The sequence below is a fragment of the Podarcis bocagei genome (genome assembly GCF_964188305.1).
Source record: "Podarcis bocagei genome assembly, chromosome: 3".
Taxonomy (NCBI): Eukaryota; Metazoa; Chordata; class Lepidosauria; order Squamata; family Lacertidae; genus Podarcis; species Podarcis bocagei.
Window position 1 is genome coordinate 79,580,601 of NC_138127.1, and position 24,922 is coordinate 79,605,522.

Sequence of the window (24,922 nt, forward strand, 5' to 3'; positions counted from 1 at the left end):
CACTGGAGGGCTGCCCTAAAAGCCACCCTCTCCCAATTTTTGACATGGAATAACAATGATCGCTTGCGTGCGCACATAGAAATGAATAAATATTTCCCGCAAGAAACGCTCGAGCTCCATCACGAGCCCTGTCTTTGCTTCTGCCGTTGGATCGCAGCCTCCGGGGAAATGAATTTCTCTGCTGGCTTCCTTGGGAAAGCCCAGCGAGCCCCTTCTTTAGGTTGCCGTCTTTATATGCTCACTGACCAGGGAGTTAAGCCCCGTGGAACTCAAGGCTGCTTTACTCCGGAGTGGGAACAACGGACTGGCGGGAGACCCCGGCGCATCCAAAGCCGACGCTCGCTCGCCAGTGTCACCGCGGCTCTAAATGCGCCGGAGAGCAGAGCAAGAAAGGCTGGTCGGGCACAACCGAGCATGATGGCGGGGAGGCGGAGCCGGCCCAGAGGCGGCCGCCAGGTTTGGTTGCGGTGGCAGATGGGCTTGGTCGGTGACTGAGTAGCGGTGCTGCAGGCTTTGGACGGAGCGGCGGTTGCCCGGCGCGAGCCCTCCTCCTCCTCCCCCCCGCGCGGCCCCGGGGGTGAAAATGGTGCCCTAGCAGCGCTGGGACCATGTCGGAAGCGGCCCGGAGCCTCCTGCAGCGCTGGGGCGCCAGTTTCAGGAAAGGCACCGACTTCGACTCCTGGGGGCAGCTCGTGGAGGCGATAGACGAGTATCAGATGTGAGTGCGGGGTGGGCGGCGGCTCCGAAGGGCTGGGCAGCCCGGCGGCGGCGGCGGGTGAGAGGCGGCGGGCGGCACTGGGTGGGGCAAAGAAGTTGAGGCTGGGGCGAAGGCACTTGGAGGGCTGCGGGCGCCTGGGTGGGTCTGGCGCTTCTGGGCGGAGGCCGAGGGTGGTGACCCGAAGGGCACAAGCATCGAAAAAGCTCTGGGTGGGGCTGAGGAGCTGAGAGGCTCCGGTTCCTCAGGAGACGAGGGCGGTGGAGGCGGGGGGTGGGGGGTCTGAAGGCTGCAAGAGGTTCTGCGTGCTTGGAGCCCATGTGTCGATGCTTCACTTCAGGAGGATTGTTGTGGGTTTTTTTTGGGGGGGGGTAGGGCCACGAAGGTCCGGGGGGGGGTTGCCTGTGGGTGAAGATGAGGCCGTCCTCAGTTGAGGCGTTGGGGAGCCGTGGGAAGGGCTGCTGAACTAGATCACTCCTATCTCTATTTCTAAATATTTGCCTCCAACATTGAGCTTTGAAGCCTTAAGGAAGGATAGAGAGATATCTCCGCCTCAGTGTCCTTGCCCTGGGTCTCTCTCTCTCTCTCTTTCTCTCTTTCTCTCTTTCTCTCTCTGTATGCGTGTTCTGCACTGAAACCTAAAGTTAACATTAGAAATAAGACTAAATGATTTTGTTAACGTTGTCTTGCTTCCCCAGGCACATCTATGTGTTTGCCAGTTGTGTAGTGTCTGGCGAAAGTGTTGCCTTTGGGAGCCACCTGTTGTTGTCCACATTGTTAATCTGGATGCTGCGACTATCTCTCAGCCCTCTCTGGAGCTGCCAGATGTGCTGTGGCACAGGGCTTCTTGCAACTGTAGAAACCATCTGTGGAAGAAGGGTTTCTGCAGGTGCAGGTGCTTTGGATGCCGTGCCGTGGAGATCCGTGCTTGCCAATTAGATACCTACCCTCCATAAAAATTGGAGAGGCCCACCTTTTCTTTCCTGCCAAGCTTTCATGTTTCGCTGATCGCACCCAGCTGGCACTTGGGAACTCCTGCATAATATTAATAGCTTGCTGGGAAGCAATTATGACTGCTGTTCTTGACTTGAATCAAATCTGCAAAAAACCAGAAGACAGGCTGAGATCCAAGAGAGCTGCTTAAGCCTTAAACTAATGCAAGGGGCTTTCAGTGAAATTTGTTCCTATTCAAACAGCTGACACCCTCCCTGCCATATCGCAAACAGCTTTTAAAGTGCCTTGGTGACTTCCAGTCAGTATGGCATGAGGAGGGTTCCAGTTCAAGAAAAAGAAGTCTAAAAACCCATTGACCTCACAGAATGAGATTAATAATTCTTTGGCATCTTGTCTTAGAGTATGTGCCCTTCATCTTTCAAATAGTTATTTGCTGTGCGTTACAAGTTACTTCAGAAGCTTTTTCTGTCCCTCCCACAACATAGGAGTATCCCTTTTTGAGTGCCATGTACGTGTGAAGAATAGAATCAGTTATATGCCCTCTGTTGACATATGACGAAGCTTGTTCTAAGCCTCCCCTTGTTAGTATATGCCATGTCACCACATCATCGTTAATCAGAGTACGGTGACCCAGTTATTATTTATTAAATTTCTATACCACCCTTCATCTGAGAATACCAGGGCAGTTTACAATATTAAAAAACCCACACAACATAGCAAAAAACAAAACAATAGCACCCCCTACACACAGTTTAAAAAGCCATAAAAAGGTAAAGGTACCCCTGACAGTTAAGTCCAGTCACGAACGACTCTAGGGCTGCGGCGCTCATCTCGCTTTACAGGCCATAAATTGTTTAATTAGCCAAAGGCCTGGGAGAAGAGGAATGTGTTTGCTTGACACCTAAAGATGTAATAAAGGCATCAAGTGAGCCTCCCTGGAGGGAGCATTCAACAAACAACCTTAGAAAAGGCCCATTCTTGTGTTGCCACTCTCTGAACTTCTCATGGAGGGGGTGCATGGGCAGGGTATAAACAACTACTACTACTACTACTACTACTAATAATAATAATAATAATAATTTAGAACAAACTGACCCTCAGAACATTCCCTTCTGGGCCTTCAGGCTGAACACAGTTCCCCACTGCTGCTCTGAGGAGCTCAAGGTGGCATTCATGGGTCTCAGTTTCCCCATTTTGTACCCACAACCCTGAGATCTTGGTTAGGCTAAGAGATAGTGATTGGCCAGAGGAGGGGAATAGTCTCTCCATAGTTCTGGAAATTTATGGGGTCCCTAGTTAACAGTCCTTTGTGGCACTTTTTAAAAAAGTCTTACCAATTCATACTGCAATCCCAATGGAATTCAGTGGGGCTTATTTCTGAGTAATGTACATTTATTGTGGCATGAACCCACAGCAGACATTGTCACAGCAGGCATATCTTTTGAACCAAGGTTTGCACTGGTCTTTTTGAACCTGGGATTCTTCGCCAACCAGCTTTTACTGAGGTGCCTCAAGTTGTTACTGTTTTTATTCTAGAGTTGTGCTTTTAAGTTGTAGCTGCTTGTAACATATGAAAGTGTGGTATATAAATAATTAAATAATTTTAAAGGTAAGACATTTAGTTAGGTACTAAATATTGTGCTCTGGTCCATGGGGTCATGAAGAGTCGGAGACGACTAAACGACTAAACAACAACAACAAAGTATTTATACAACTAAAACAAGAGAACCAGAACAGATGGAGGCCATGCAACTTTTCTTCTAGGAGAAAAGCAACTGTGACTGCTTCTGAACCTAAAGTATGACACTTTTCAGTTTAGTTAGGCACTAAGTAGTTAGTTGTACAAAGGCAATACTGTACTTAAATGTCCACTATATCCTTGCAAGGGAGGAGGATAGAGAGAAAACTAGTGCAACTTGGCTATGTCCCCATGGCCTTATTGGCCACCCCTCTGTGACTTCCTTGCAGTCCCACTGGTTTCAGCTACCTTTGGCTGCCACTGATTTGCAGTTGGCGTTACTGATTAATGAGCATGTATCACTTTTTATATATCATGCAGGTTGTCAAGTAAGAAGACACTTAAATACCTGCTGTTGACATTTTCTGGAGCTGTTCTAGGTCTCCACTGGAATTGCCTGTAAAATGTTAATACAGAGGACAATTCACTCAAGGAGATGCCAAGTACAGTACTGCATCAGATGGTCTGTGCAAATAAAGGTTCATTTCTATGTTTGCGGTAGAACTTAATATAGATTTTACATGGAAAATGCTGTAGGGTTTAATGGTAGGCTTGTGGAACTCCAATAATTTTTTCGTGTTAAATTGATTTGGTTTGTGCAGTATGCATTAGTTTCAGACTTTCCTGGAAAACCATGCACATGGTTCTGCGATAGGAATTTAGCCGTTTTGCCTTGCCTCTTAAAACTTTCACAGGTTTTTGAAGGAGGGGATAAACCAGGCAGCAGAAGTGATGAACCTCATCACTAATGTCTCGTCAGAAAGCAGTAGTAACAGTGTGACTCTCTTTTCCCCTGGCAGATGCTTAAGTGGTGGAGGATAACATCCCTTTTCATTGAACTGTATTTCATGGCTGTCTACTGCACTACTTTCACTCAATATGAGTGTGCAAACCTGCCCTAAGAGATGTAATGGTGAAATCTAGAAATGGTAAATGTGGTCCTGTATTTCTAGGACAAAAATAGGGCAGAGTAATCCTGTGGGCGGATTTGGATTTGCATCCAAATCTCATGCACTCAGAGTTGCAGTTTTGCCAGTTTGACTCATGATGTGCCTTTGGATAACTTGCCAGCTCCCAACTTAGCTTCCCATCTTTAAAATATTGAAAATGGTGCCTCAATAACTGTTAGATTCTTTGACAGATTTGAACAACCTTTTGCGTACCAAGGGCTTCATTCTGTGATGATGGTAGATGGGGCTGGAGCAAAAAGTAGATGGGACCATTCTTCCATTCTCCTTTTTCATACTGCCAAGGACTTGCTCAGCTGAGCAGGCCACAGCACTCTTGCTAGAAGTGTGAACTTGCAGGGACCTTTTGAAATTAGACTGAGGGCCACAGATTGCCCATCCCTGTTCTGCAGCAATATGGAGGCCTGCGAATATTGAGGGACAAAACTTTTTTCCCAGCCTTACATGGGAAAATTGAAAATTTTAGGTAAATGGGGAAAACATTAAGTAATTATCTCTTTTAGAATATTGGATGGGATGCTTTTAAAGGCACTGTTTTAAAATATTGATGTTCGCTGAACTTCATTCCCTTAAAATGGTTTTTAAGAGCAATCAACTTTGCTAGATTTTATTTTATTTTTACAATTACATTCTGCACTTCATCATAAAAAGTTCTCAGGGTGAGTCACAAAACATACAAACACATAATATCAAAGATGAAAACCCACTTTGAGAATTGTTGCTTTGCTATCCTTCCTAAAAATGTCAGGTTTCACCTCTTCATATTATATATTTTTTGTAGCTTTATAGATGGGTAGTGTCAGGGAACTGACATTGGAGCTAGAAGCGGAGGGAAGGCTCTCAAATGATGCTGGAGAAGGGCCCAGCAGGGAGAGAAGCAGCTCAGCAGATGGGGAAGCAAATCAGCGCAACACCAGGGATAAAGGGGGGCAGATGGGGGAATCGGAGAGAGGGCTCCAGGAGTCTTCACCGGACACCAGCGGGGAGAGCACGGGTCCTCCGCTACCCACGCCCTCCCTGCGCAGAAGACTTCCGCGCAGGGAGAGTAGGAGGAGACTGGGCGTCAAACAACTTTTATGTTGGAAAAGGTTTAAGAAATGCCCACTGACGGATTCTGCTAGCGACTGAGGCAGCCACGAAGTGAAGGGCTGCCCAGACTGAAAGGTTTAAAAAGGCAACACAGCCAGGAGTGGCGGTAACTTACGCACGAGCAACCCCATACTCATTACAGGTAGGGACCATCTTTGCTGTTCTGCCTTAACATCATTTAGGTTTAAGATGAGCAAATTCAATCTTCGAAATGAAATCACAAATCTCAAACTTCAGAAAGGCAAAAGAGGGTGTGCTGGACAGAAATCATTGTATGCTTGTATAGAAATCTTGCAAAATTGACAGTTTATAGTACGTGTACAGAATTAGCAAGTTATATATATAGTTCAGACTGTTCCACTTAGATTTGTGGAGTTGTTTGGCAACATCAACTGGGTGCAGCTTTCTTTGTCTCTTTCCAGGTAGGTAAGTATGAGTTTCCATTTGCAAGTTTAGATCATTTCACTGTTTTTCTTGCTGTTAAATTGATAGCCCTTGTCACTTTACAGGGTTGTATAACCCTGCAAAGGGATTTATTGTCTCTTTCAAATGTATGCTGTATGCTATGCATTTAATTTATATAAGCAAAGTAGTACTACTTTAATGAAGTCATATTTTTCCATGTACCTAAGATCAGGCTTCCTCAACCTATGTTTTTGGCCTACAACTCCCATGATCCCTAGCTAGCAGGACCAGTGGTCAGGGATGATGGGAATTGTAGTCTCAAAACATCTGGAGGGCTGAGGTTGAGGAAGCCTGCCTAAGATCTTCAAACACCTTTTTTCCTTCTCAACTACATACCTCCAAAATCTCTAGCATTTCCCCACCTTGCTTTTTTTTTGGGTCTCCCATCTCTTATTCCATTACACAAGAGGTTTAGAAGCTTGACTGACACTCAGGAGGAAACGAAGCCTATAGCTCCTGGCAAAATTAATACTGCAACTCGGGCCATGAGGAAAAGTGGACTGAACTGTCATGAGGAAAAGTGGACTGAATTTGGTCCATTTACTTCTTCAAGCACCTGAGAAAAGAGGTGCTTCCACTGCAGCATTTACATCTCTTGGCTTTGTGCATTGCTGGAAGCAGCATATAGGTAACATAAATACCAAATGGTCTGATGGTTGATCTGGAAAAACCCTACTAGCTGAAATCATGTGTTACAAGCCGTGTGCTGTGTGGGCTTACATTTCCCCCACAATTTGAAGGATTTCTCATGCAGGGATATGCAGTTGTGAGGAGAGAGGCAAGCCTTTTCTGATCTTTTTTTCACACCACCTTTTTGGTTGGCCTGCATAATGGGTATAAAAGCTTCCCCCTGTCTTTTGTTTGTTGTTGTTTTTAAAAGTGGAAAATTGATGCCCTGTTTCCATTTACTGCAGGGCTAGGGGAACTTTTTCAGTCTGAGGTCCACATCCCCTTTCAGGTGACCTGGAGGCCACATGCCAGTGATGAGCAGGCCAGAGGGAAGAGTGGGAGGAGCAGTAATTGTAAATTTTACCTTAATGCACCAGCCTAGTTTCTATACACACACTTACCCAATTCTATATCCTCCATCCAGGCAAGCAAGAATCTTCATCAGAGTTCAAGGGCACATTCCAGCCGGGCAAAGGCACTCAAGGAGGGTGGGGAATCAAGGCTGTTAGGGTATGTGGCTTTGGGGACAGAGTACAGTGGTGCCTCGCAAGACGAAAAGAATCCGTTCCGCGAGTCTCTTTGTCTTGCGGTTTTTTCGTCTTGCGAAGCAAGCCCATTAGCGGATTAGCGCTATTAGCGGCTTAGCGGGCTTAGCGGATCAGCTGATAAGCGGCTTAGCGGATCAGCTGTTAAGCGGCTTAGCGGATCAGCTGTTAAGCGGCTTAGCGGATCAGCTGATAAGCGGCTTAGCGGATCAGCTGTTAAGCGGCTTAGTGGCTTAGGATCAGCTGATAAGCGGCTTAGCGGCTTGGGAAAAAGGGGGAGGGAGGAAAAAAACCCCACAGGAACTCACAAGACATTTTCGTCTTGCGAAGCAAGCCCATAGGAAATTCGTTTTGTGAAGCACCTCCAAAACGGAAAACCCTTTCGTCTAGCGGGTTTTCCGTCTTGCGAGGCATTCGTCTTGCGGGGCACCACTGTATGTAACTGGAGAGAGTCAGATTGAGAGGCCCAGAGGGCTACATTTGACCCCTGGGCCTGAGTATCCCTACCCTTAACTTAGTGTGTTGAATAAATCTGCGGGTGACCAGTCAAAACAACCTGTTTTCTGCATTTACTTGGGCTTCTTTGCTGGGGGATTTGGGGCATGCCACATACTTTGCTGTTTGCCCAATGGCGTAGCATGGGGGTGCAGGGGGGGCTGGCCGCACCGGGCGCAACATCGGGGGGGGGGGCGCCCTCGCACTTGAGTGCTAAAATCCACGGGTTAGGGGGCGCAAATTACTTGCCTTGCCCCGGGTGCTGACAATCCACGCTACGCCACTGTGTTTGCCACTGACCTGCATGGCCCATTCCCTGAGAAAAGCATTAGCTCTGTCTTTGTTGCTACACAGGCAGAGGTGCAATCTTATTTATTTTAGACTTGGGAGAATATTGGTACATTAACTTTCAGAATCCCTGTAAGCTGTGGCAACCATTTTCGAGCTTTCTGTCTTCAACTAGCCCTGTGCACATTGGTTTGCCTGCTGGGGAGCTGCTGTGTGTTGCAAAGGTTTCTAGGGTACACAGTTCACAAAGGCGATTAGCCAGATATATAATAATTGCTTTTCTACCCTGGAGCACATCCAGTGAGGTCATGTAAGGAAAGATCAGTAAAAATAAGAGGGGTTTCTGATGGCTCCTGCTCCTAGGTAGATTCCTGCTAAATGAATTTTGTCTCATCTTGACCCTTTCTCAATAATAATAATGAATTTTTCCAGTGAAGTTCCACATGTTACTGGCTTACAGATTACTAAACAGAATTGCCAACAGCCCGCTTCTGTATGAGTATTTTTTGGAAGCAAGTATAAATTGGTTGGCTTTGATTGAAATAGTGGTAGAAATGGATCTTATAAGTTCAATGTCTAGATTGGGGTGAATTTATTGCTCTCGATCATTATTCCAAGGAATCTCCAATAACCTGATGTTCAGCAGGCTCCAGCAAGACTTTAGGCACACCTCCAACAGGTTGCCGCTGCCTGCTGCTCTTACTACACTAGTACCTTAGCTGTTGTGAAGCTTCCCAGTTCCGGGTGCAGCTTTTGGGGCATTGCCAACAAGGGTGGGTAGCTGCTGTTGGGAGGAAGAGATTCAGAAGCACTATTGGGCGTACTTTTGTTTATATCCTAGCCCTAATTCCTGCCACTTGTGTGAACTTGGATTAAGTTGTCTGGAGTCTGCATTATCTGTTATATGAAACAGCATAACTTCAATTCCCTGTATGTTACGTATGTTTGATTTCATCTGCTTAGAAAGTGCATTGGAAGTTGTATATCTGCTTCAAACTCAACTTTCCTGCAAGTCAGATTATAGATTTAAAAAATGATAGGAACAGGGATCTCGTTTTGAGAGTGTTTTGGTGCCCTTGATCACATAAGTGCTTCCTCAAATATAAAGCAATTTCTGTCATTCTCTGATAAGGACTTGACCTACAGAGATGCTAAATGGTATGGATATACTATGGCTTTTTATAGAGAATAGTAACAGGTGTTGTTAGGGGCTTGGTTGAGATGTACAGTAGTAGTTTTACTATTTCTTATTTACACAGAACTTACATCATAGGTGGGTGTTGCGTTAATGACAGTAAGAATTTCCATGCAGAATGTAATGATGGAGGCAACATAGACCAACATAATTGTGTTTTCCAAGCATAAACATAAGAAACATTGGGTGGCTAATTAATGTATGTCTCAATTAGTTCTAGGTGAAAATGTTTGAAGAAGTGCATGTTTTTAAATCTTGGTTTGATTGTCCTTATTTTAATTCTTGTATACCTTCCTAACACTATACAATATACATACATGCTGTTTCATTACTGAGAACACTGTCTGCCTCTTAACATAAAACATACAGGTTCCTGTTTAAACCTGTTTTTAAGAATTTTAAGAGCACAGTTACCCTTTTTATGACCCTAAATTTCACAAAGTGTCTCCCCTCTTTCCAGATTAGCAAGGCATCTACAGAAAGAGGCCCAGTCTCAACCCAACAACTCAGAATTCACAGAAGATCAAAAGGTACATGATGGTGTATGTTCATTGGTGGTGGAATATTCTTTAAAATAGTTTTTAACCCTTTCCTTGCAGTAAAGAGAAAAGAGGAAGTACTATCTGGGCAGCCATTTAAAAATATTGGGTTTTGTGTGGCAGTGAATGTCTGAAAACTGCCTTGTCATTATCTGCCTTCTAAAGCTTTGGGCATTCCGCTTTCAGGAGAAGAAATTTTGTTCAAAGAAACTTAACATAGATTACCATAGACAGAAAGTACTCTCACTGCTAAGCAGGAGATCCCTGCTTCACCATGCACCAACAAGTTAGCCAGGCCATTGAAAATTCATTCATTTTATTATACAGGTGACATTTTGGCTTTGAACCAAATCTTTCCGTTCACAATTTGTTAATGAGAAGGCCAACCTGGCTGCCTCCACTGCATCATTCAGCAGAGCTTTTCTGTGTAGTACAGGGCGTTTTATACTCTAGCCTGATGGAGGTGGTAAAACTAATGGTGTCTCACCGTGACTTGTTTGTGAAGCGTTTTGAGAATAAAATTACTTGCATCTGCTGGACCTTGACTCCATAGCAGGTGAATCTCGAGAGGGATCCAGAACACTGTTTTGACTTGTTTTGTTGGATGAACTTCAGTTGATATGGTTTGAGGATGTGAACAAGGTACTTGGATTGGTGTGGGTATGGACCTTTGGTCTTCATTGCTGATAAAAACTAATAAAGAGGGGAAGGCTAGTTGGGCCAAATGTGATTAATGCCTCTTTACTAGAAAGAACGGTCCCTGTCTGCTTAAAGGATGCAGTGGTAAAATCACTCCTTAAGCCTTCCCTGGATCCACAAAATTTAAACAGCTGCCAGCCAGTTACTAATGTCCCCTTCTTGTACATAGTTCATGAGCAAGTGGTTGCTAACCAAATCCAGGCTCTCTTGGATGAAACAGATTTTCTAAATCAATACCAATCAGGGTTTATCATAGCCTTGGGGCTGTGATGTGTGATAGAAGTGAATGGGTATGGGTAACTTGTCCACTGAGATCTGGAGCTTGAATCACTTAATAGGTAAATGCTTCCAGACCTAAATTAGGAAAAAATGTATGCTAAAATAGTTTTGATTGAGTCTCCATATTGCTTAACTGACTCTGCCTGGTCTTAAGTACAACAGACAAAATTTTGCTCTTGAACAGAGCTCCTCTCTTCTTCCTACTGCAGTCCCCCCTGCAAAAAAATTTAAAAATTGCTTCTCAGAACACCATGAAATATGAGGACTATAGCTGAAGGAAGGATCAGCAGATTGGCGGTCTCCTCTTGCATTAATGGAAATGTCTTCTACTCTAGGGCTCTGTTGAATCCCTGCCATTGTGTAGTAGAGCCTTCAAATGGATCTTAAATAAGAGTATGCATGGTGAGGATTCGGAGATTAATTCCCTGCCTTTCAAGGCACATTCTAGGATAGCATGGAAGTATAATCTTCACACTCTTCACAATAGGGAAGCCAATGCACACTCTGAAAAGTTTTGGTTAGATCTCTGGTCCATCTTAATCAAAAGAGTGATGGGTGGATAAAGGCAGAACAAGCAGGTGTTAATGCCAAGGACATTTCTTCATTTCTTCACTGCTATATGTTTATATCTGCTGTGACGATTGTACAACTATCATTGCAAAATGATGAGATTTAATGGATCTTGCTTTAAATGTCAAGATACAATCTCTGAAAGAATAACCAGCTTTGTTTTGGACTATTTTTTAAAGTAAAGAGAGTCTTCTTCCTATCTAGAGTAGCAAATTGCTACATGGCAATTAGAAGGGGGCAGGTCTTCCCTGGACACTGCCATCTCAGTGCATAAATTTCCGATGTTCAGGGGCGGGGGGAACAGGAGCAAAGAAAGCATTCAGGTTCTGATGTTCTAGGAAGGAAGGGTCAGGAAGCAAATGAATGATGTGTTTCTGTAGGGAGAAGGGGATAGGTGACTAAATGGAATGGAGTTGGGTTTGGAATTAGACTGAGAACTTTTCAGCCACATTTCTCTTTTTTAAAAAATATGCAAGTGCCAAAAACATTTGGAGAGAGAAACTGTGTTCAAACATTAATACTAGAATCCACCAAACCAAGATGGGTGAGCTGGAGTGCATGGTCTTGAAGGCAAGCATAGATAGAATCGGCATAACAGAAACCTGGTGGAATGGAGAGAACCAGTGTGACATGCCAGTGTGACATGGTTATCTCTAGGTACAAACTCTATAGGAAGGACAGGTGTGGGCATAATGGACATTGTGTCGTTCTATGCATCATAGAGGACATAAAAGTCAAATGAGATAGAAATTTCACTAGTTTAATCCCTTTGTTGCTTAATTTATTCTTACTGGTCACACCTCTCTTCCCATGGTGAGTTCTTGGCTCTTGTAAAAGGGGGGTTGTGTCTTGATCTTTCTGTTACATTTAGCAGTATCAAGTCATGAAAATCCTGTTTCATTGCAAACTATCACTGCGTTAAAACATACCGAACTTATAGCTGATTACTAGCAAATAGACTTAAAGCTCTAACAAAGCAAAATTCAATTTGGATGAAAAACATGTGCAGTAGCACAAACATTACTTGCACAGCAGAGCTAATGGTTAACATATCCAGTAGCACACTCTTAAGATTCAGTCTTAACATAAATTGTGGACAAAGATTCTCACTTGCAAGGACATTACAACTTTAATGCTTTTAATGTGATAAATGTTTTCCCTGCTGAAAAATGAAGCATCTTGTTGGGGAAAGCAACACTTGGAAAAACATTAGCTGTATCTAGCTGTAGTGTTTTGGATTTGGGTTTTTTTTTCTTTTAAAAAAAAGTTAGTGTTGGGTGTGGTTCCTGAGAAATAGCTATGAATAATGCTTGCTGGTATCTTGCCACCATTCAATAGATCTCAGTTTCTTTCTTTAAAAAATAACAAACCAGACCTATTCCTTGTGGCTCTAAATCTCTCCCAAGCAAATCTGAGTGCATTATCATTCTTCAACTCTCAAGTGCCTTCTAACACATCTCAAAGCTTTCTGCTCCACAACAAAGTGCAGCTGGCAAGTTCAAGCAGCTGTAATGCTCTAATTTGGGGAGAAGAAATAGGGCTGTAAGCCTAGCTGTTAAGCCAGGAAAGGAAAGCAGACTGATACCTCACTTGCCTCTGGCTCAGTGCGGGGGGTGAGTGGGAAGGAATGTGGGTGGAGGAAAAAGAAGAGAACATCTTTAGCCCTCTTGTTTACAACACTGTATTTGGGAAGAGTCTCATATTAGAATTTAATATATTCTGATTTGCGTTCATCTATGAAGATGTGGTCTCTTGTAGCTCAGTCTGGAAGTTGGTTGTCATTCTGCTTTCAAACTACATGTGTTGCACAGCTGAACTTGCATAATAAAATGTATATCTTTGTGCAGGAGTGTGGCTGCATATGGGAAACAGCTCTTAGGAACACAGAGCAATATTCTTGCCCGCTATTTCTGCCTCTACACTTAGATAGGCACTTTGCCGTCTCTTCCATCTTTTACACACACAACTGAATTGCTGCTGCTTTAGTACATGAGCTTGAAAAGAAATATTCTGTTAGTAAAAAAAAAAAGTTAACTTTCTCCTCTCACTTACAGAAAACCTTAGCAAAGATCGCAACATGTTTGGAACTCAGGAGTGCAGCTTTGCAGGTACAGTTAATTCAGTTTTCACCTTGTGACTTCCAGTTTCTTTGTGGGTCTCAATAAATGTTAAATAAAAGACACTATCTATGGAAAGATGGCTTGTTACATATATTGTATTCTATTCCTCTGTTAGCCACTTATTACAGGGAATCAGAAGCAGAAGGAGAGAAATTAAGCAGTGGTTGAGAATAGAATCATAGAATTGTAGAGACTGTTTGAGGTCTTCTGGTCGAACCTCCTGCTCAATTCAGAATGGAGCTACAGCATTCCTGACAATCGTATGCTTAAATACCTCCAGCAGAGATGCCATCACTCCTAGGGCAGTCTGTTCCATTGACAAACTGCTTTTTGTTAGCAAGTTTCTCCTAATGCTTAGCTGAAGTCTTCTTTGCAATTTGCATTCTTTGTCTCTAGCCCTCTGGAACATCAAAGCTCTTTAGATATTTGAAGATTGCTATCACGTATTTCCTTAATATTATCTTCTCCAGGCTCAACACAGTCAGCTCTCTTTCTGTCAGTCTTCGTAAAACTTAGTTTCCAAACCCGTCACCGTTCTGACTACCCTCCTCTGGTTGGTCAATGTTCTTCTTAAAACAACTTCTGAATATTGAAGGTGGTGGCTTTCTGTCTGTATTTTCAAGCCTTCCATGTTAATCTCACCAAAGTGTTCCTAAATATCACTGAAGTGCTTAGGGGGCTACTCACAAAGGTGCTCTTGTCCCATGAACAACAAAGTAAAGTAGACTGATCACTTCACTAGTAGTGATGTATTTTGGAGCTGGTCTGGGATGAGAATGACGTCTAGTTTTATTTGTTGCTTTTCTTCACCTTTTAAGTTTTCTCCTATAGATACTCTGCAAGAAAAAGTAACAACATCACTCATATATATACTTCAGAGAAACTTTAGTTCCTTTCCTACTGACATGTTAGATCACAATAGAAAGTAGCACAAACTGAAACCTGTTTCATAATCATTTTACTACAATCAGTACAGGAGTGAAGCCCTTTGGGCTTATGCTGAAATTATCAATGTGAAACTGCCCTATACTGAACCAGACCATGCAACTGTCTATAGTCTACTTTTCTGTGACTGGTTGAATTTCTCCAAGCAGAGGTCTCAATCCTGGTATCTAAGATCCTCTTAACTAGAGACACCAGGGACTAAACTTTGGACCTTCTGCATGCAAAGCATATGTACACTTTACTGCTGGAGCACAAAAAATAGAACTGAGAAGTGTGATACATGGCAGTATGTTTCCTTTGCCATAAGAAAAGCAGCCAGGTTCTAGTCATTGAGATTTCTGAAGGCTTCCTCCCCGTAGTCAAGAGGAGCTGGAGGTGCTTGCCTTGATAGCACACTGAGAGGTGAAGAAATGCTGCTGGCCAACAGGCAGACTTCTGTCTCTGGTTATCTTGCTCAGTTAATCTCTCATAGCTGTTAAAAAGAAAAGTAGAGATGATAAGCCTGCTGCCTGTGGATTTCTCTCCCTTCAGTTTGACATCAGGACAAGCTCCTTCAGCTTTTCTATTGAGGGAGCCTTTAGACTGTGGCTTATATTTTTCTCACAATGAGTATAATGTTTTGTTGGGCTCTGACTTTAAACAAATCTACCCAAAGTCTACAGTGTCATTTCTTTCGTTTAAGTACATATTACTAAATTGCACGCTGTTTCAACATGCCAATACTTCAGTCTTAAGCAAATGTGTCATTATTTGCCTTCAACACCAGCATAATTACTTCTTGATCGCTGCAGCCTTTATTTCTTCCTGGTCTATAACTTGCTTTGCCCTCCAGTCTTGATCTATGCTATCTTCTCCTTGTAAAGTTATTTTGGCAGAAGGCCCCAGCTTAGTTCTGCCCGATCAGACATCTTATCACTGGTTTCTTCACCTCTGGCCTGGTCTGACCACATGAGCAATTAAAACACATCCATAATCCTTAATGTCTTTGGTCCTGGTTCTAGTCCTGTAACCTGCAGTTCTCCATATCACGTTTGAATCCAACTTCCGTCATCTCCAGCATGACCACTTGTCAGGGATGATTGGATTTGGGAGTCGAACAACATCTGAAAGGCCACAGTTTAGTCCTGTAAACCCTGCCCTGAATTTTGGTGGTCTTAACACACACAAAAATTCCTATGGTTTAATTAAAATATATAAGGGACCAGTGTGTGTGTGATAAAGTGGATCTAATATGGAAAATGATTGGACGTTAGTACCATATTCAATTTTTGACAAGAGAGCAGATATTTCTTAAGACTCACAAGGGAAATTATTTTTTCTGTTTCTAATGCCTTAATGAATCTTCAAGAAGCTGGAGAGAATGCTCTCTTTTTTGATGCATTAAAGACATGCTGATAATTCAACATGTTTTCCAGTCAATTTTTTACATCAGCAGGATTTTGTGTCTCAATAACTTTTTCCCTTTAGGTAAACAATGAAGTTCAAAGGTACCCAAAGAACTAACAGTTAGTTTCTCTTTGAAATACAGGGCCCTTTCAGGAAACAAGAGGTAGAACAAAATGCAAAACCAGCACTACTTTTACCATTGTAACTGGCTGTAGCAATGGATAGTAGATACAGATATGTAATACTACTTTCCTTTTAGTCTACACAGTCCCAGGAAGGATTTAAGCTAGAGGATCTGAAGAAACTAGAACCAAGTAAGTATCTTTTAATTTCAAGAATAATTTAAAAGCAGTGTCATTGTGGGATGGTGTTCAGTCAGCTGTGCTATTGTGATATTCTGGTTTCTCTTACTATGCACCACAAAGAACAACTTGGAGGGCCCACAAGGTAGTCTTGGTTTTCATATCTAGGTGCTTGGGCTCCTGATTGCTATAAATGTATTCCAAACAGTTCTATAAAGATTCTATTGGTAAGCAGCTAGGAGCTGATTGGTTTTCTCCAGGAAAATAATCTTCCAAGCATGCTGTTCCGTCAAGCAAGTGATGAAGCAACTCTCTAGACCAGAATTTCCTAAAACGAATGCTGTGAAAAAGATGTTAATGCAGCATGAGAAATTAATTAAACGAGAAGTTACCTTTGAACTGAACATATCAGCACAGATTTCCACTGCATCTGTGCATAATTCACTGGCTGTTTACCCTTCCAGCACAATCAGCTTCGCTTGGAGGAGGGGGATGTGTATGGATCATTCAATCACTGTTGATGTAAAGATAGATTATCCCTCCTCTGAGACAGCTGCCCATTATGTGCCTACGTGAGCCACTCACAATGCATGTCCAGAACAGTGACTATTGCAGATACATAATGGGTTTTAGTCAAGAAATGTCTACGCGGTGTAGACTCATTGAAACGAATGGCCATGATTAACCTAGGTCCATTAATTTAATATTTCTACTCTGAGTAGAAGTAAGTTGATTACAAATCTGTGCACAGGTTCCACTTTGGCAGGTAGCTTTCTTTGATCCAAAGGGTTTATTTTAATGTAAGGTATTGACTGATCTGGCCAATGGTCTGTCTAGTCCAGGCATAGGCAAACTCAGCCCTCCAGATGTTTTGTGACTACAACTCCCATCATCCCTGACCACTGGTCCTGTTAGCTAGGGATGATGGGGGTTGTAGTCCCAAAACATCTGGAGGGCCGAGTTTGCCTGTGCCTGGTCTAGCCCAACATCTTGTTCTCAAAATTGCCAACCAGATGCCCATGGGAAATCTGCAAGCACTCTACCCTTCAGTGGCTTCTGGCAATTGGTATTTAGAGGCCTACTGCCTCTGACCATGTGTAGCCACCATGCCTAGTAGTCTTTGATAACCACCAACTTGGATAGCTTTAAAAGGAAGTTACGCAATTCATGGAGGGTAGGGCTATCACAGCCTCCTGTGTGAGTGAACTACCCTGGAACTTTTTAAAATAAAGGATGGCACGTGAGTATTTTAAATAAATCAATATAAGCAAACTTCGTGAGTGAAACATTCCATTGTACTTTTAACCTTCTTGTGAACTTTTGACCCTCCTATGCAGGAGAGAGCTGCGAGAGCAAGTATTTTACAACCCAAATTTTCTAACCAATGCCCAAATGCAGCATGATTGAAAATCCTACTTCTTCACACATGGAAAGCTTGAAAACAGTAGTGTCATATTTTGATTTGGGCAAAGGGGACTGAATTGATGTTGCTCTGAACCTGGTACTTACTTTTTTCTCCACTCGTAACTCTTAAGGACACAATCCTATGCAAGTCTGAATCCCTCTTTGCTCGTTGTGGTTTATTCCCAGGAACGTGTGCATAACACTGCAGCCTTAGTCTCTAGTGTGCTCTTTCGCAAAAGAGAGAGGTGCCCTGAATTTTTCCGTTCTTGAACAGGAGAGTGGTGAAATTGGATTCTTCTGTAGTAAAGCATTGAAAGCAAAGTGCTTTCCTTAACTTCTCAGTGTGTTGGGTAAATGACAGGTAAACCATTAAAAACAAAGAACCTGTATGTGTAAACAGTGTAGCTGTAAATCCAAAACCACAATATGAAACATTACTTTGAAATGAAAGGTCTTGTTCATCTGTAACCAGGGCTACGATTAATTGTACTTCATGAAGTTCAGCAACCTTATAGAACTTCCTCATATTATCAGGACTGGATATTCCATCTTATTCTGGAATAGAGTCCTATGTATACAATGCCTTATTCTCTCCCTCCACCCCCTTTAATTTACATGATGGTAGCAGATATTGTTCTATTAAAAAAATACATACTGTGTGTGATTGTGTGGGACCAAATGATAAAAGTACCATCACCAATTCTTCATACTATTTCCGAGAGATTATTGTCTGAGCCTTACTAGGAATGAAGGGAAACACTATTGGTTCTCAGTGTTTGCAAGTTGCTATTTTTTCTGAGAAGAGAGCAAGCTATTTCAACATGAAAAGACAAAAAGTATGGCTCTCACATTGACATTGATTTAAAATACGATCGGATGTAATTTTTCTCACCATGCATTTGACCCTTTTTCTTTCATTCTTTGCTTTTCTTGCATGAATTAGGTTGTAGGAAATGCTACTTACCCTTAAAACTCAGAATTTTTTTTTGGGGGGGGGGGTGACTGTGAAAATGATAATTACAGTGACCCTGTTATGTTGTATGTAAGGAGCCACTGTTTCTTTCAGGTGTCTTCTGGGAGGGCACAAGAATGAAACCCTCTGCCTGTTTATTTCATTTATACACTAATTAGGCTTTTTGATAGTTGATGGTGACTGTCTGTCTTCCCTTACAGTCTTAAAGAATATTCTTTCCTATAATAAAGAATTCCCCTTTGATGTTCAGCCTGTTCCGCCAAGGTAAGCAACCAATAAATTAGAAGTATATATGGAGAGGGCTTTAGGAAGCTATACCAGAGATTGGAGTATAGTGTCTAACAGGGAATTGTTAGAGGTCAATTCTAACTTCCTACCATCTGGAAGCCATACTGTTCATTGCAGGCACATTGATCTGAAAATAATTGAGTGATGAAGGTGCATAATCACCCCTCAGTTGTGGTGTGTGTGTTTTTAAAGGAAGATCTTAGCACCTGGTGAAGAGGAAGATTTGGAATTTGAAGAAGATGAGGAGGAGGGTGGAGCTGGAGCAGGATCTCCAGACGCGTTTCCTGCCAGAATTCCAGGTAGTAGGGGCACCATTTTCTTCAAATGTCATTTACTAGGATGAGGGTGATGATGTGGGAGTTAAGATTTGTTGCAGAAGTGGTTGGGTTCACACTTGGATGGTCATTAGCTAATGGATGATGGCGCACGCCGTTGACACGATCACCCCGAGTGCTCTCTTCCTCTTTGTGGAGCCCATTTGGCTCCCTGGTATATTTCAGAGGAAACAAGCTAGGATACGGCTCAAACATGAGTGGAGGAAAATTGCAATCAAATGCAGTCGAACACTGGTGAGGGCTCCTCATCAAGCCTACCTAGTGGCAGTGAAGGCAGTAAAGAGGGCATACTTTGCTGCCTCCATTGCATCCTCATTGTGCTGTCCAGCAGAACTTTTCCGGGTAGTATGGTGCCTTTTATAGTCTGTTCTAAAAGAGATGATAGAACCAACAGTAGCTCACTACTATGACTTATTTGCAAAACATTTTGAGTATAAAATCACTTGCATCCATTGGGATCTTGACTCCGCTCCTATAGCTGATGAATCTCTAGAGGTGTCCAGGGCACCTGATAGTTGTGCTTCCTGTTCCCTGGCAAATTGCCATGTCTGAAATGGCTCTTAGACCACCAGCACTCGCTTTCATTTTTGTCTTCTATGTCTGGACAAAATTTGTAGTTAGATACGTGTAAACATAGTGTTGAAATACTTTTTACAGAAGGGCTTAAATGTGAACGGCTTAAGGTGACTCATGCAACCTAGATTTCGGGAGGCATTATATACTGCTATTCTCAAATCAGCTGCTTTGCTGAATTTGTACTGTTCATTGTACTTGCTTTGCCTGTACAATCTGCTTGTTTCCATGGACCCCCTATTGCATTATTGTGCTGCCTAACTGTACGTGGTCTTGTCTTCTACATGCATGGCTCCATCGTGTAACCATATACTACATAATTCATCTAACGCAGGAGCCAATGAAGGTATGATAATATCTTAATGTGAGCAGCTATTAATTGTGAATGTGTTCGTATTGGCCAGAGCACTGGCCTTGTGCTTTCACTTGGATGTGAAAACTCTTGTATGTAAAATCATCCTGCCCACAGCAACAAATGCTAGATGTTGCAGAGCTCTTTGCCCATGCCACCAGACAATTAAACCCAAAGTCAGAACATCTCCAAGTGTCCGTATTGCTTTATATGACCAGGGTCACATGAAAAAAGTAATTCCACTTTGGGGGGTGGCAGGGGGAGGTTGTAATTTGAAGAGTAGATCCTGCAGATTAATACCTGGTACTATCTCTTTCAAAAGGAGGAAATTTATGCTGATATTTATTTCTGAACTCTAACATATAATAATATTCATTGGTTACCTTTGATCAGACCTTTGTGAAACTCTTCTTGCCAGTTGCTGTTTTGTTATCTAAGGTGACTCAAATGTAGATTTGTACTTATATATACACAGGTTTATCACCATATAGAGCTGCGAGTACAGTTGTTAATTGGCCCTGAGCCGCCATTGTGCATCTGGCTCTGCCATTTCCCTGATCCACTATTTTACACCTGGTTCCAATTACTGGACCTCAGAGTTCCAGTTAAACAGCAATGAAGTTGACCTCAGAGCTGACCTCAACCCCCTGAAGTCTGCCCACCTCAATTGAATCGAGGTCTTTGGGTACAGAGGTGAATCTTTTGTCTTCCCACAATTGGTGTATCTGTTCAGTTCTTATTTGGGGGATTAGATGTACTAATATAATATATCTGATCCTTGTAATCCAAGTGTACTGGATTACTGGTGGCTGGTACCTTGCTTCCCCATATGGTGAACATTGAAAAGGACCTGCAGACTTCTTACTCATGAGACTTGCTGGCAGATCCAAATGAATAGCTGTTTGTTTGTGGCTCAAGGTGGTCCTTTGACATTAGGCAGCCCCATTTTTCCTTGAATACAGTCAGTGGATTGAATCCTCCAGGTTCAGAATGCAGATAAAAATAGTGGTAGAAACTGTGCTGAAGGGCTATAATTCTGTTTCTTTAACACCCCCTTGTCTTATTTTCTTGCCAGGTACATTATTACCCAGATTGCCATCTGAACCCGGGATGACGTTGCTTACTATCAAAATAGAGAAAATTGGTCTTAAAGATGCTGGGCAGTGCATCGATCCCTATATCACAGTTAGTGTGAAAGGTAGTTGTTGTGTTAGTTGCGTTGGCGAGGCAATTAAGTCAAGCTTTGTTCCTTTGACACTTCTGATCTACTCCCGGCTGCCAGCAGGCTTGGCAGTAATTGCTTAAGACTCCCACAGCAAGTATGTAGTTTCCCCCCCTCAACACGTACACATTTTCTGACTCAATCAGTGTTTATGAAGGGCTGAAAAATGACACATTTGTGTCATGCCAGTATCCCAAGATACTGGTTTTGAGAAGCATCCTGCATCTGTTAGGAGTTGTGCATTATCCAGACTTCTTCCAAGTCTTCAACATCGTAGCTCCGCTTTTCACTTTGAAATGAATGCTCACTTTCATGTCATAAGTGTTTGAATCTTTCTTGGCTTTTAACATTCAGCAGGTCATGACAGATTTCTATTAGATTAACTTCTTCTGATGATGAAAGTGTGTTCAAATATATAAAATATATACCTTTGTATTTTTCTGTTTCGTAAAAAATGCTAATGACAAAGTGTTCCTAAAAGAATAAATAGAGCAACATATTTTGTGGATTTCTTGAAAATCTTCAAGTGACGTTTGAGGTATGAAAGTATTGAATCTTATTTTAAAAAGGTGGATTATGTGTTTGGAAAGTGCCCTTCACAGAATTGAATTTATGTTATGCCTACCGTTACTGTTACTGGTGGGTGATAGTTTACTGGGCAATAACCTGCAATATACACTGCAAATGCATTCAGATCTAACCTGTCAGATTTTCTGTAGCAAAATCACCCCTGGGTAGGAAATAGCATATACCTTGAGCATACTACTAGGGAGGGTGATATCCTAGTTATGCAGTGGCCTCACCTGGAACCATCACATTGTATTTTCAGTGCCAGGTGAAAATATTTGTATTTATCCAGGCCTTTTAAACTACTTGAGTTTTTTAAACATGAAATTCGAGTCTTAATCTGCAAGAAAGGAAATGATTAATGCTGTTTTTATTTTGTGAGCTTCCAAGAATGTACACTATAAGAAAATATATTTTACCGAGTAGCCATACAAACATAATTAGCAACACTGCAATTCTACTTACAGAAATGTTTTTGATCCAGTGGAGATGTCTGCTAATGTTAGAAAAGTGGCATTCTTTAACCAATTCCCCTTCAGTCTAGACCACCTTCCATGCTGTACTGGAGGGTCCTTCAGCTATCTGGAGCAGAAGGCAGGGTGCAGGATACTGCAACAAGGAGTAGGAAAAATCGTCTTCCCTTTTTTTTTTTTAACGTTAGTCAATGCTTCTGCTGAATTAAAAGGATTCCTTAAGCAGAATGGCAACAATGGATTTCACCCTAAATAAATATGTTGTCATATGCACGTGTTTCTCTTGCAACAAGTGATGCACAATGAGAATTCCTAATAGGTGTGATACGTCAGTTCCTTGTGGTATTATGTACACAATTTTGGATTGGATGTGATAGTCATGTAAGATACTCACCTTGTCTAAAGGTGATTCTTGTGCTGTTCCCAAAAACAAATGCTTTTTTCACTAGTAACATGTATAATTCTGTTGTTACATTTTCAGAAATGGAGGCTTCCAAAATTTAATGCAGTGGTCCTTGTATTTTTCTAAGAATTGAAACAGCTCTGTCTCCTGATAAAAACATCATGTTTTGCCTCCTAACAGATTTGAATGGGATAGACTTGACCCCTGTGCAGGACACACCAGTTGCTTCAAGGAAGGAGGACACATACGTTCATTTTAATGTGGACATCGAGATTCAGAAACATGTTGAAAAATTAACAAAAGGTTTGTTGCATTGAAATAGGACCAGCTGATAAAAGCTGAATTTAGAACCACTTCAGAAGTCAAAAATCTAGGGTGGGGAGGAAGAACATTTCCATGTTTTGCTTTCGTGACAGATTATTGACAACAGTGTTTCTAATAATTGCTCAGTACCTTTTATAACGTAAAGCAAAAAGTGTTGTTTAATGGGAGGCAGCTATGTGCCAAGCCTATAAAAAGAAGCACTCTGCCATGTAACATGCACTGTGTTGCTACAGCTCTGCATCATCTCTGCATGGCTCAGTCGAGTCGTGGGTTCAAGCCCCACGTTGGGCAAAAGATTCCTGCATTGCAGGGGGTTGGATGAGATTACCCTCATGCTCCCTTCCAACTCTACAATTCTATAAGTCTATGTGGTTGGGGGTCTTCACCCTCTGTATCCTAGATGCCTCCTTTCAAGGAATGATTCTTTTCCCCTCTGTTCAGGTGCAGCTATTTTCTTTGAATTTAAACACTATAAGCCTAAGAAAAGGTTCACCAGCACCAAGTGCTTTGCCTTCATGGAGATGGATGAAATTAAACCTGGACCAATTGTTATAGAACTGTAAGTGACCTTGGGCACATGCTGTACACTCAGATCCTACCAATTGCTTGCATGTTGAAGAACATAACTACTTGTGCTATGCTGGATTGGCAATTGCTGCTCAAAGTCTGCTAGACTGATAAAGATGCTGAGCATCCTCTGTCAAAGTATTAAAACTTTTAGTAGGTAAGATAGCAGGGGAGTGATAATCACAACCTAATACATCTTGACATGGGATGCTGCAGCGCACAGAGGCAGGGTCATCGTAACTTTGTGCTTGCACATGTCCTAAGGATCATTAAACTGAAGAGTCTGACAGTTCTTTATGTCATTATAGGTACAAAAAACCCACTGACTTCAAGAGGAAGAAACTCCAATTGTTGACCAAGAAGCCACTTTATCTTCACCTCCATCAAACACTGCACAAAGAGTGACTTTTGTGAACTGAACCACTTGCCACAAAACCATAGCAGCTGCCTTATGTAGCACTCATCCTTCAGGACGCAGGGGAAATGGCTGCATTTTACCCAGCAAGTCAAATGGGACCATCACCTGCCGCACATCGAGTGGATCAGCAGCCAAGCCCTGCCACCTAGGTGCAGTTTTCTTTGGAATGTATATTTTTATCACAGATGTTCCAAAGCGTGTTGTGAATTTTCCTAATTGGGCTGGTTGTAAGAGTTCAGTTTTGTAGTTTGGTTTCTACACCCATATAAGAACACCCCCAAGTAAGGCGGTTGGGAAGTCCTCATCCGCCAGACCTGATACAGCAATAAAGATGTGCCAGTATCAACAAAATTAGTATCATGATGGTTGCTGCAACTCTTCAAGTATGCATCTCTCTCTAGTCAATGGATTGATTTTATGAAGGTGACAAAAAAAAAAAAAACCAGCACTTGAATTTACTTGATGCAAAAAGATACTTGGTCATGCTGCGCCCTGGATTGCCTTCATCTTTTCATATGCCTGTTTTTTCTTCAGTTTGGGGACAAAAGTAGCTACAAATAAATCATGGTGCTTCTGAATTCCTGAAAATAAATAGGTAATTTACACTTGCTAAGGCAAATTAGGAATAATCTGATCACAAGAAAGACTGCTTGATATATATATTTTTTTAAAAAATCAGGTAGTTTGCCTACTGACTTGAATTTTTTACATTGATCATTAAGGAAATTATCGTATTTTTTGTCCCATAGGATGCACCTAGTTTTTTTGGGGGGAAATAAAGGAAATTTTTTCCCCCTTTATTTCCCCCCCAAAACCAGTTCGGGGAACAGCGGTATGGCAGCGCTGCGTCTCCCCGCTGTCCCCCGAGCTTGTGGGGCTGGCCGATGTCTGCCCTGCGCGAGGGGCGCTCTGCTTCAGGGCGCCCCGGGCGGCAGGCTGCGGATGTCTGCCCGGCGCAAGGGGCACTCAGCTTCAGGGCGCCCCGTGCGGCAGGCTGCTATCCGCAGCCTAGGGAGCCCTGCGGGAACTCCCGCGGGCTCCCCAGGCTTGCTGATAGCTTCC

The 24,922-nt window shown here is 42.5% G+C and overlaps 1 protein-coding gene across 4 annotated transcripts; it reads left to right on the plus strand.

Annotated features, from left to right (window-relative positions):
* The first annotated feature begins 454 nt into the window (after nt 1–454).
* AIDA (axin interactor, dorsalization associated) lies at nt 455–24,211 on the plus strand. Of its 4 annotated transcripts, XM_081186486.1 has the most exons (12): nt 455–718; nt 9,582–9,651; nt 13,263–13,316; nt 15,802–15,822; nt 15,919–15,973; nt 18,539–18,602; nt 18,819–18,925; nt 19,869–19,880; nt 20,962–21,084; nt 22,732–22,854; nt 23,317–23,434; nt 23,751–24,211. In XM_081186486.1, the coding sequence occupies exons 1-12, from the start codon at nt 609–611 to the stop codon at nt 23,845–23,847; spliced, it is 954 nt and encodes a 317-aa protein (XP_081042612.1). In that variant the 5' UTR covers nt 455–608; the 3' UTR covers nt 23,848–24,211. The 4 variants fall into 4 exon arrangements, with proteins under 4 accessions (XP_081042612.1, XP_081042614.1, XP_081042613.1 ...); XM_081186488.1 differs by lacking the exon at nt 15,802–15,822 and having other exon boundaries at nt 456–718; XM_081186487.1 differs by lacking the exon at nt 19,869–19,880 and having other exon boundaries at nt 457–718.
* Nucleotides 24,212–24,922: the final 711 nt, after the last annotated feature.

Bases quoted from the DNA above. Each gene is read 5' to 3' on its own strand.
- AIDA (XM_081186486.1), top strand. From the start codon at position 609: ATGTCGGAAGCGGCCCGGAGCCTCCTGCAGCGCTGGGGCGCCAGTTTC. The intron at 719-9,581 runs GTGAGTGCGGGG...CCCTCTTTCCAG, and splicing joins GCGATAGACGAGTATCAGAT to ATTAGCAAGGCATCTACAGA. The intron at 22,855-23,316 runs GTTTGTTGCATT...CCCTCTGTTCAG, and splicing joins TGTTGAAAAATTAACAAAAG to GTGCAGCTATTTTCTTTGAA.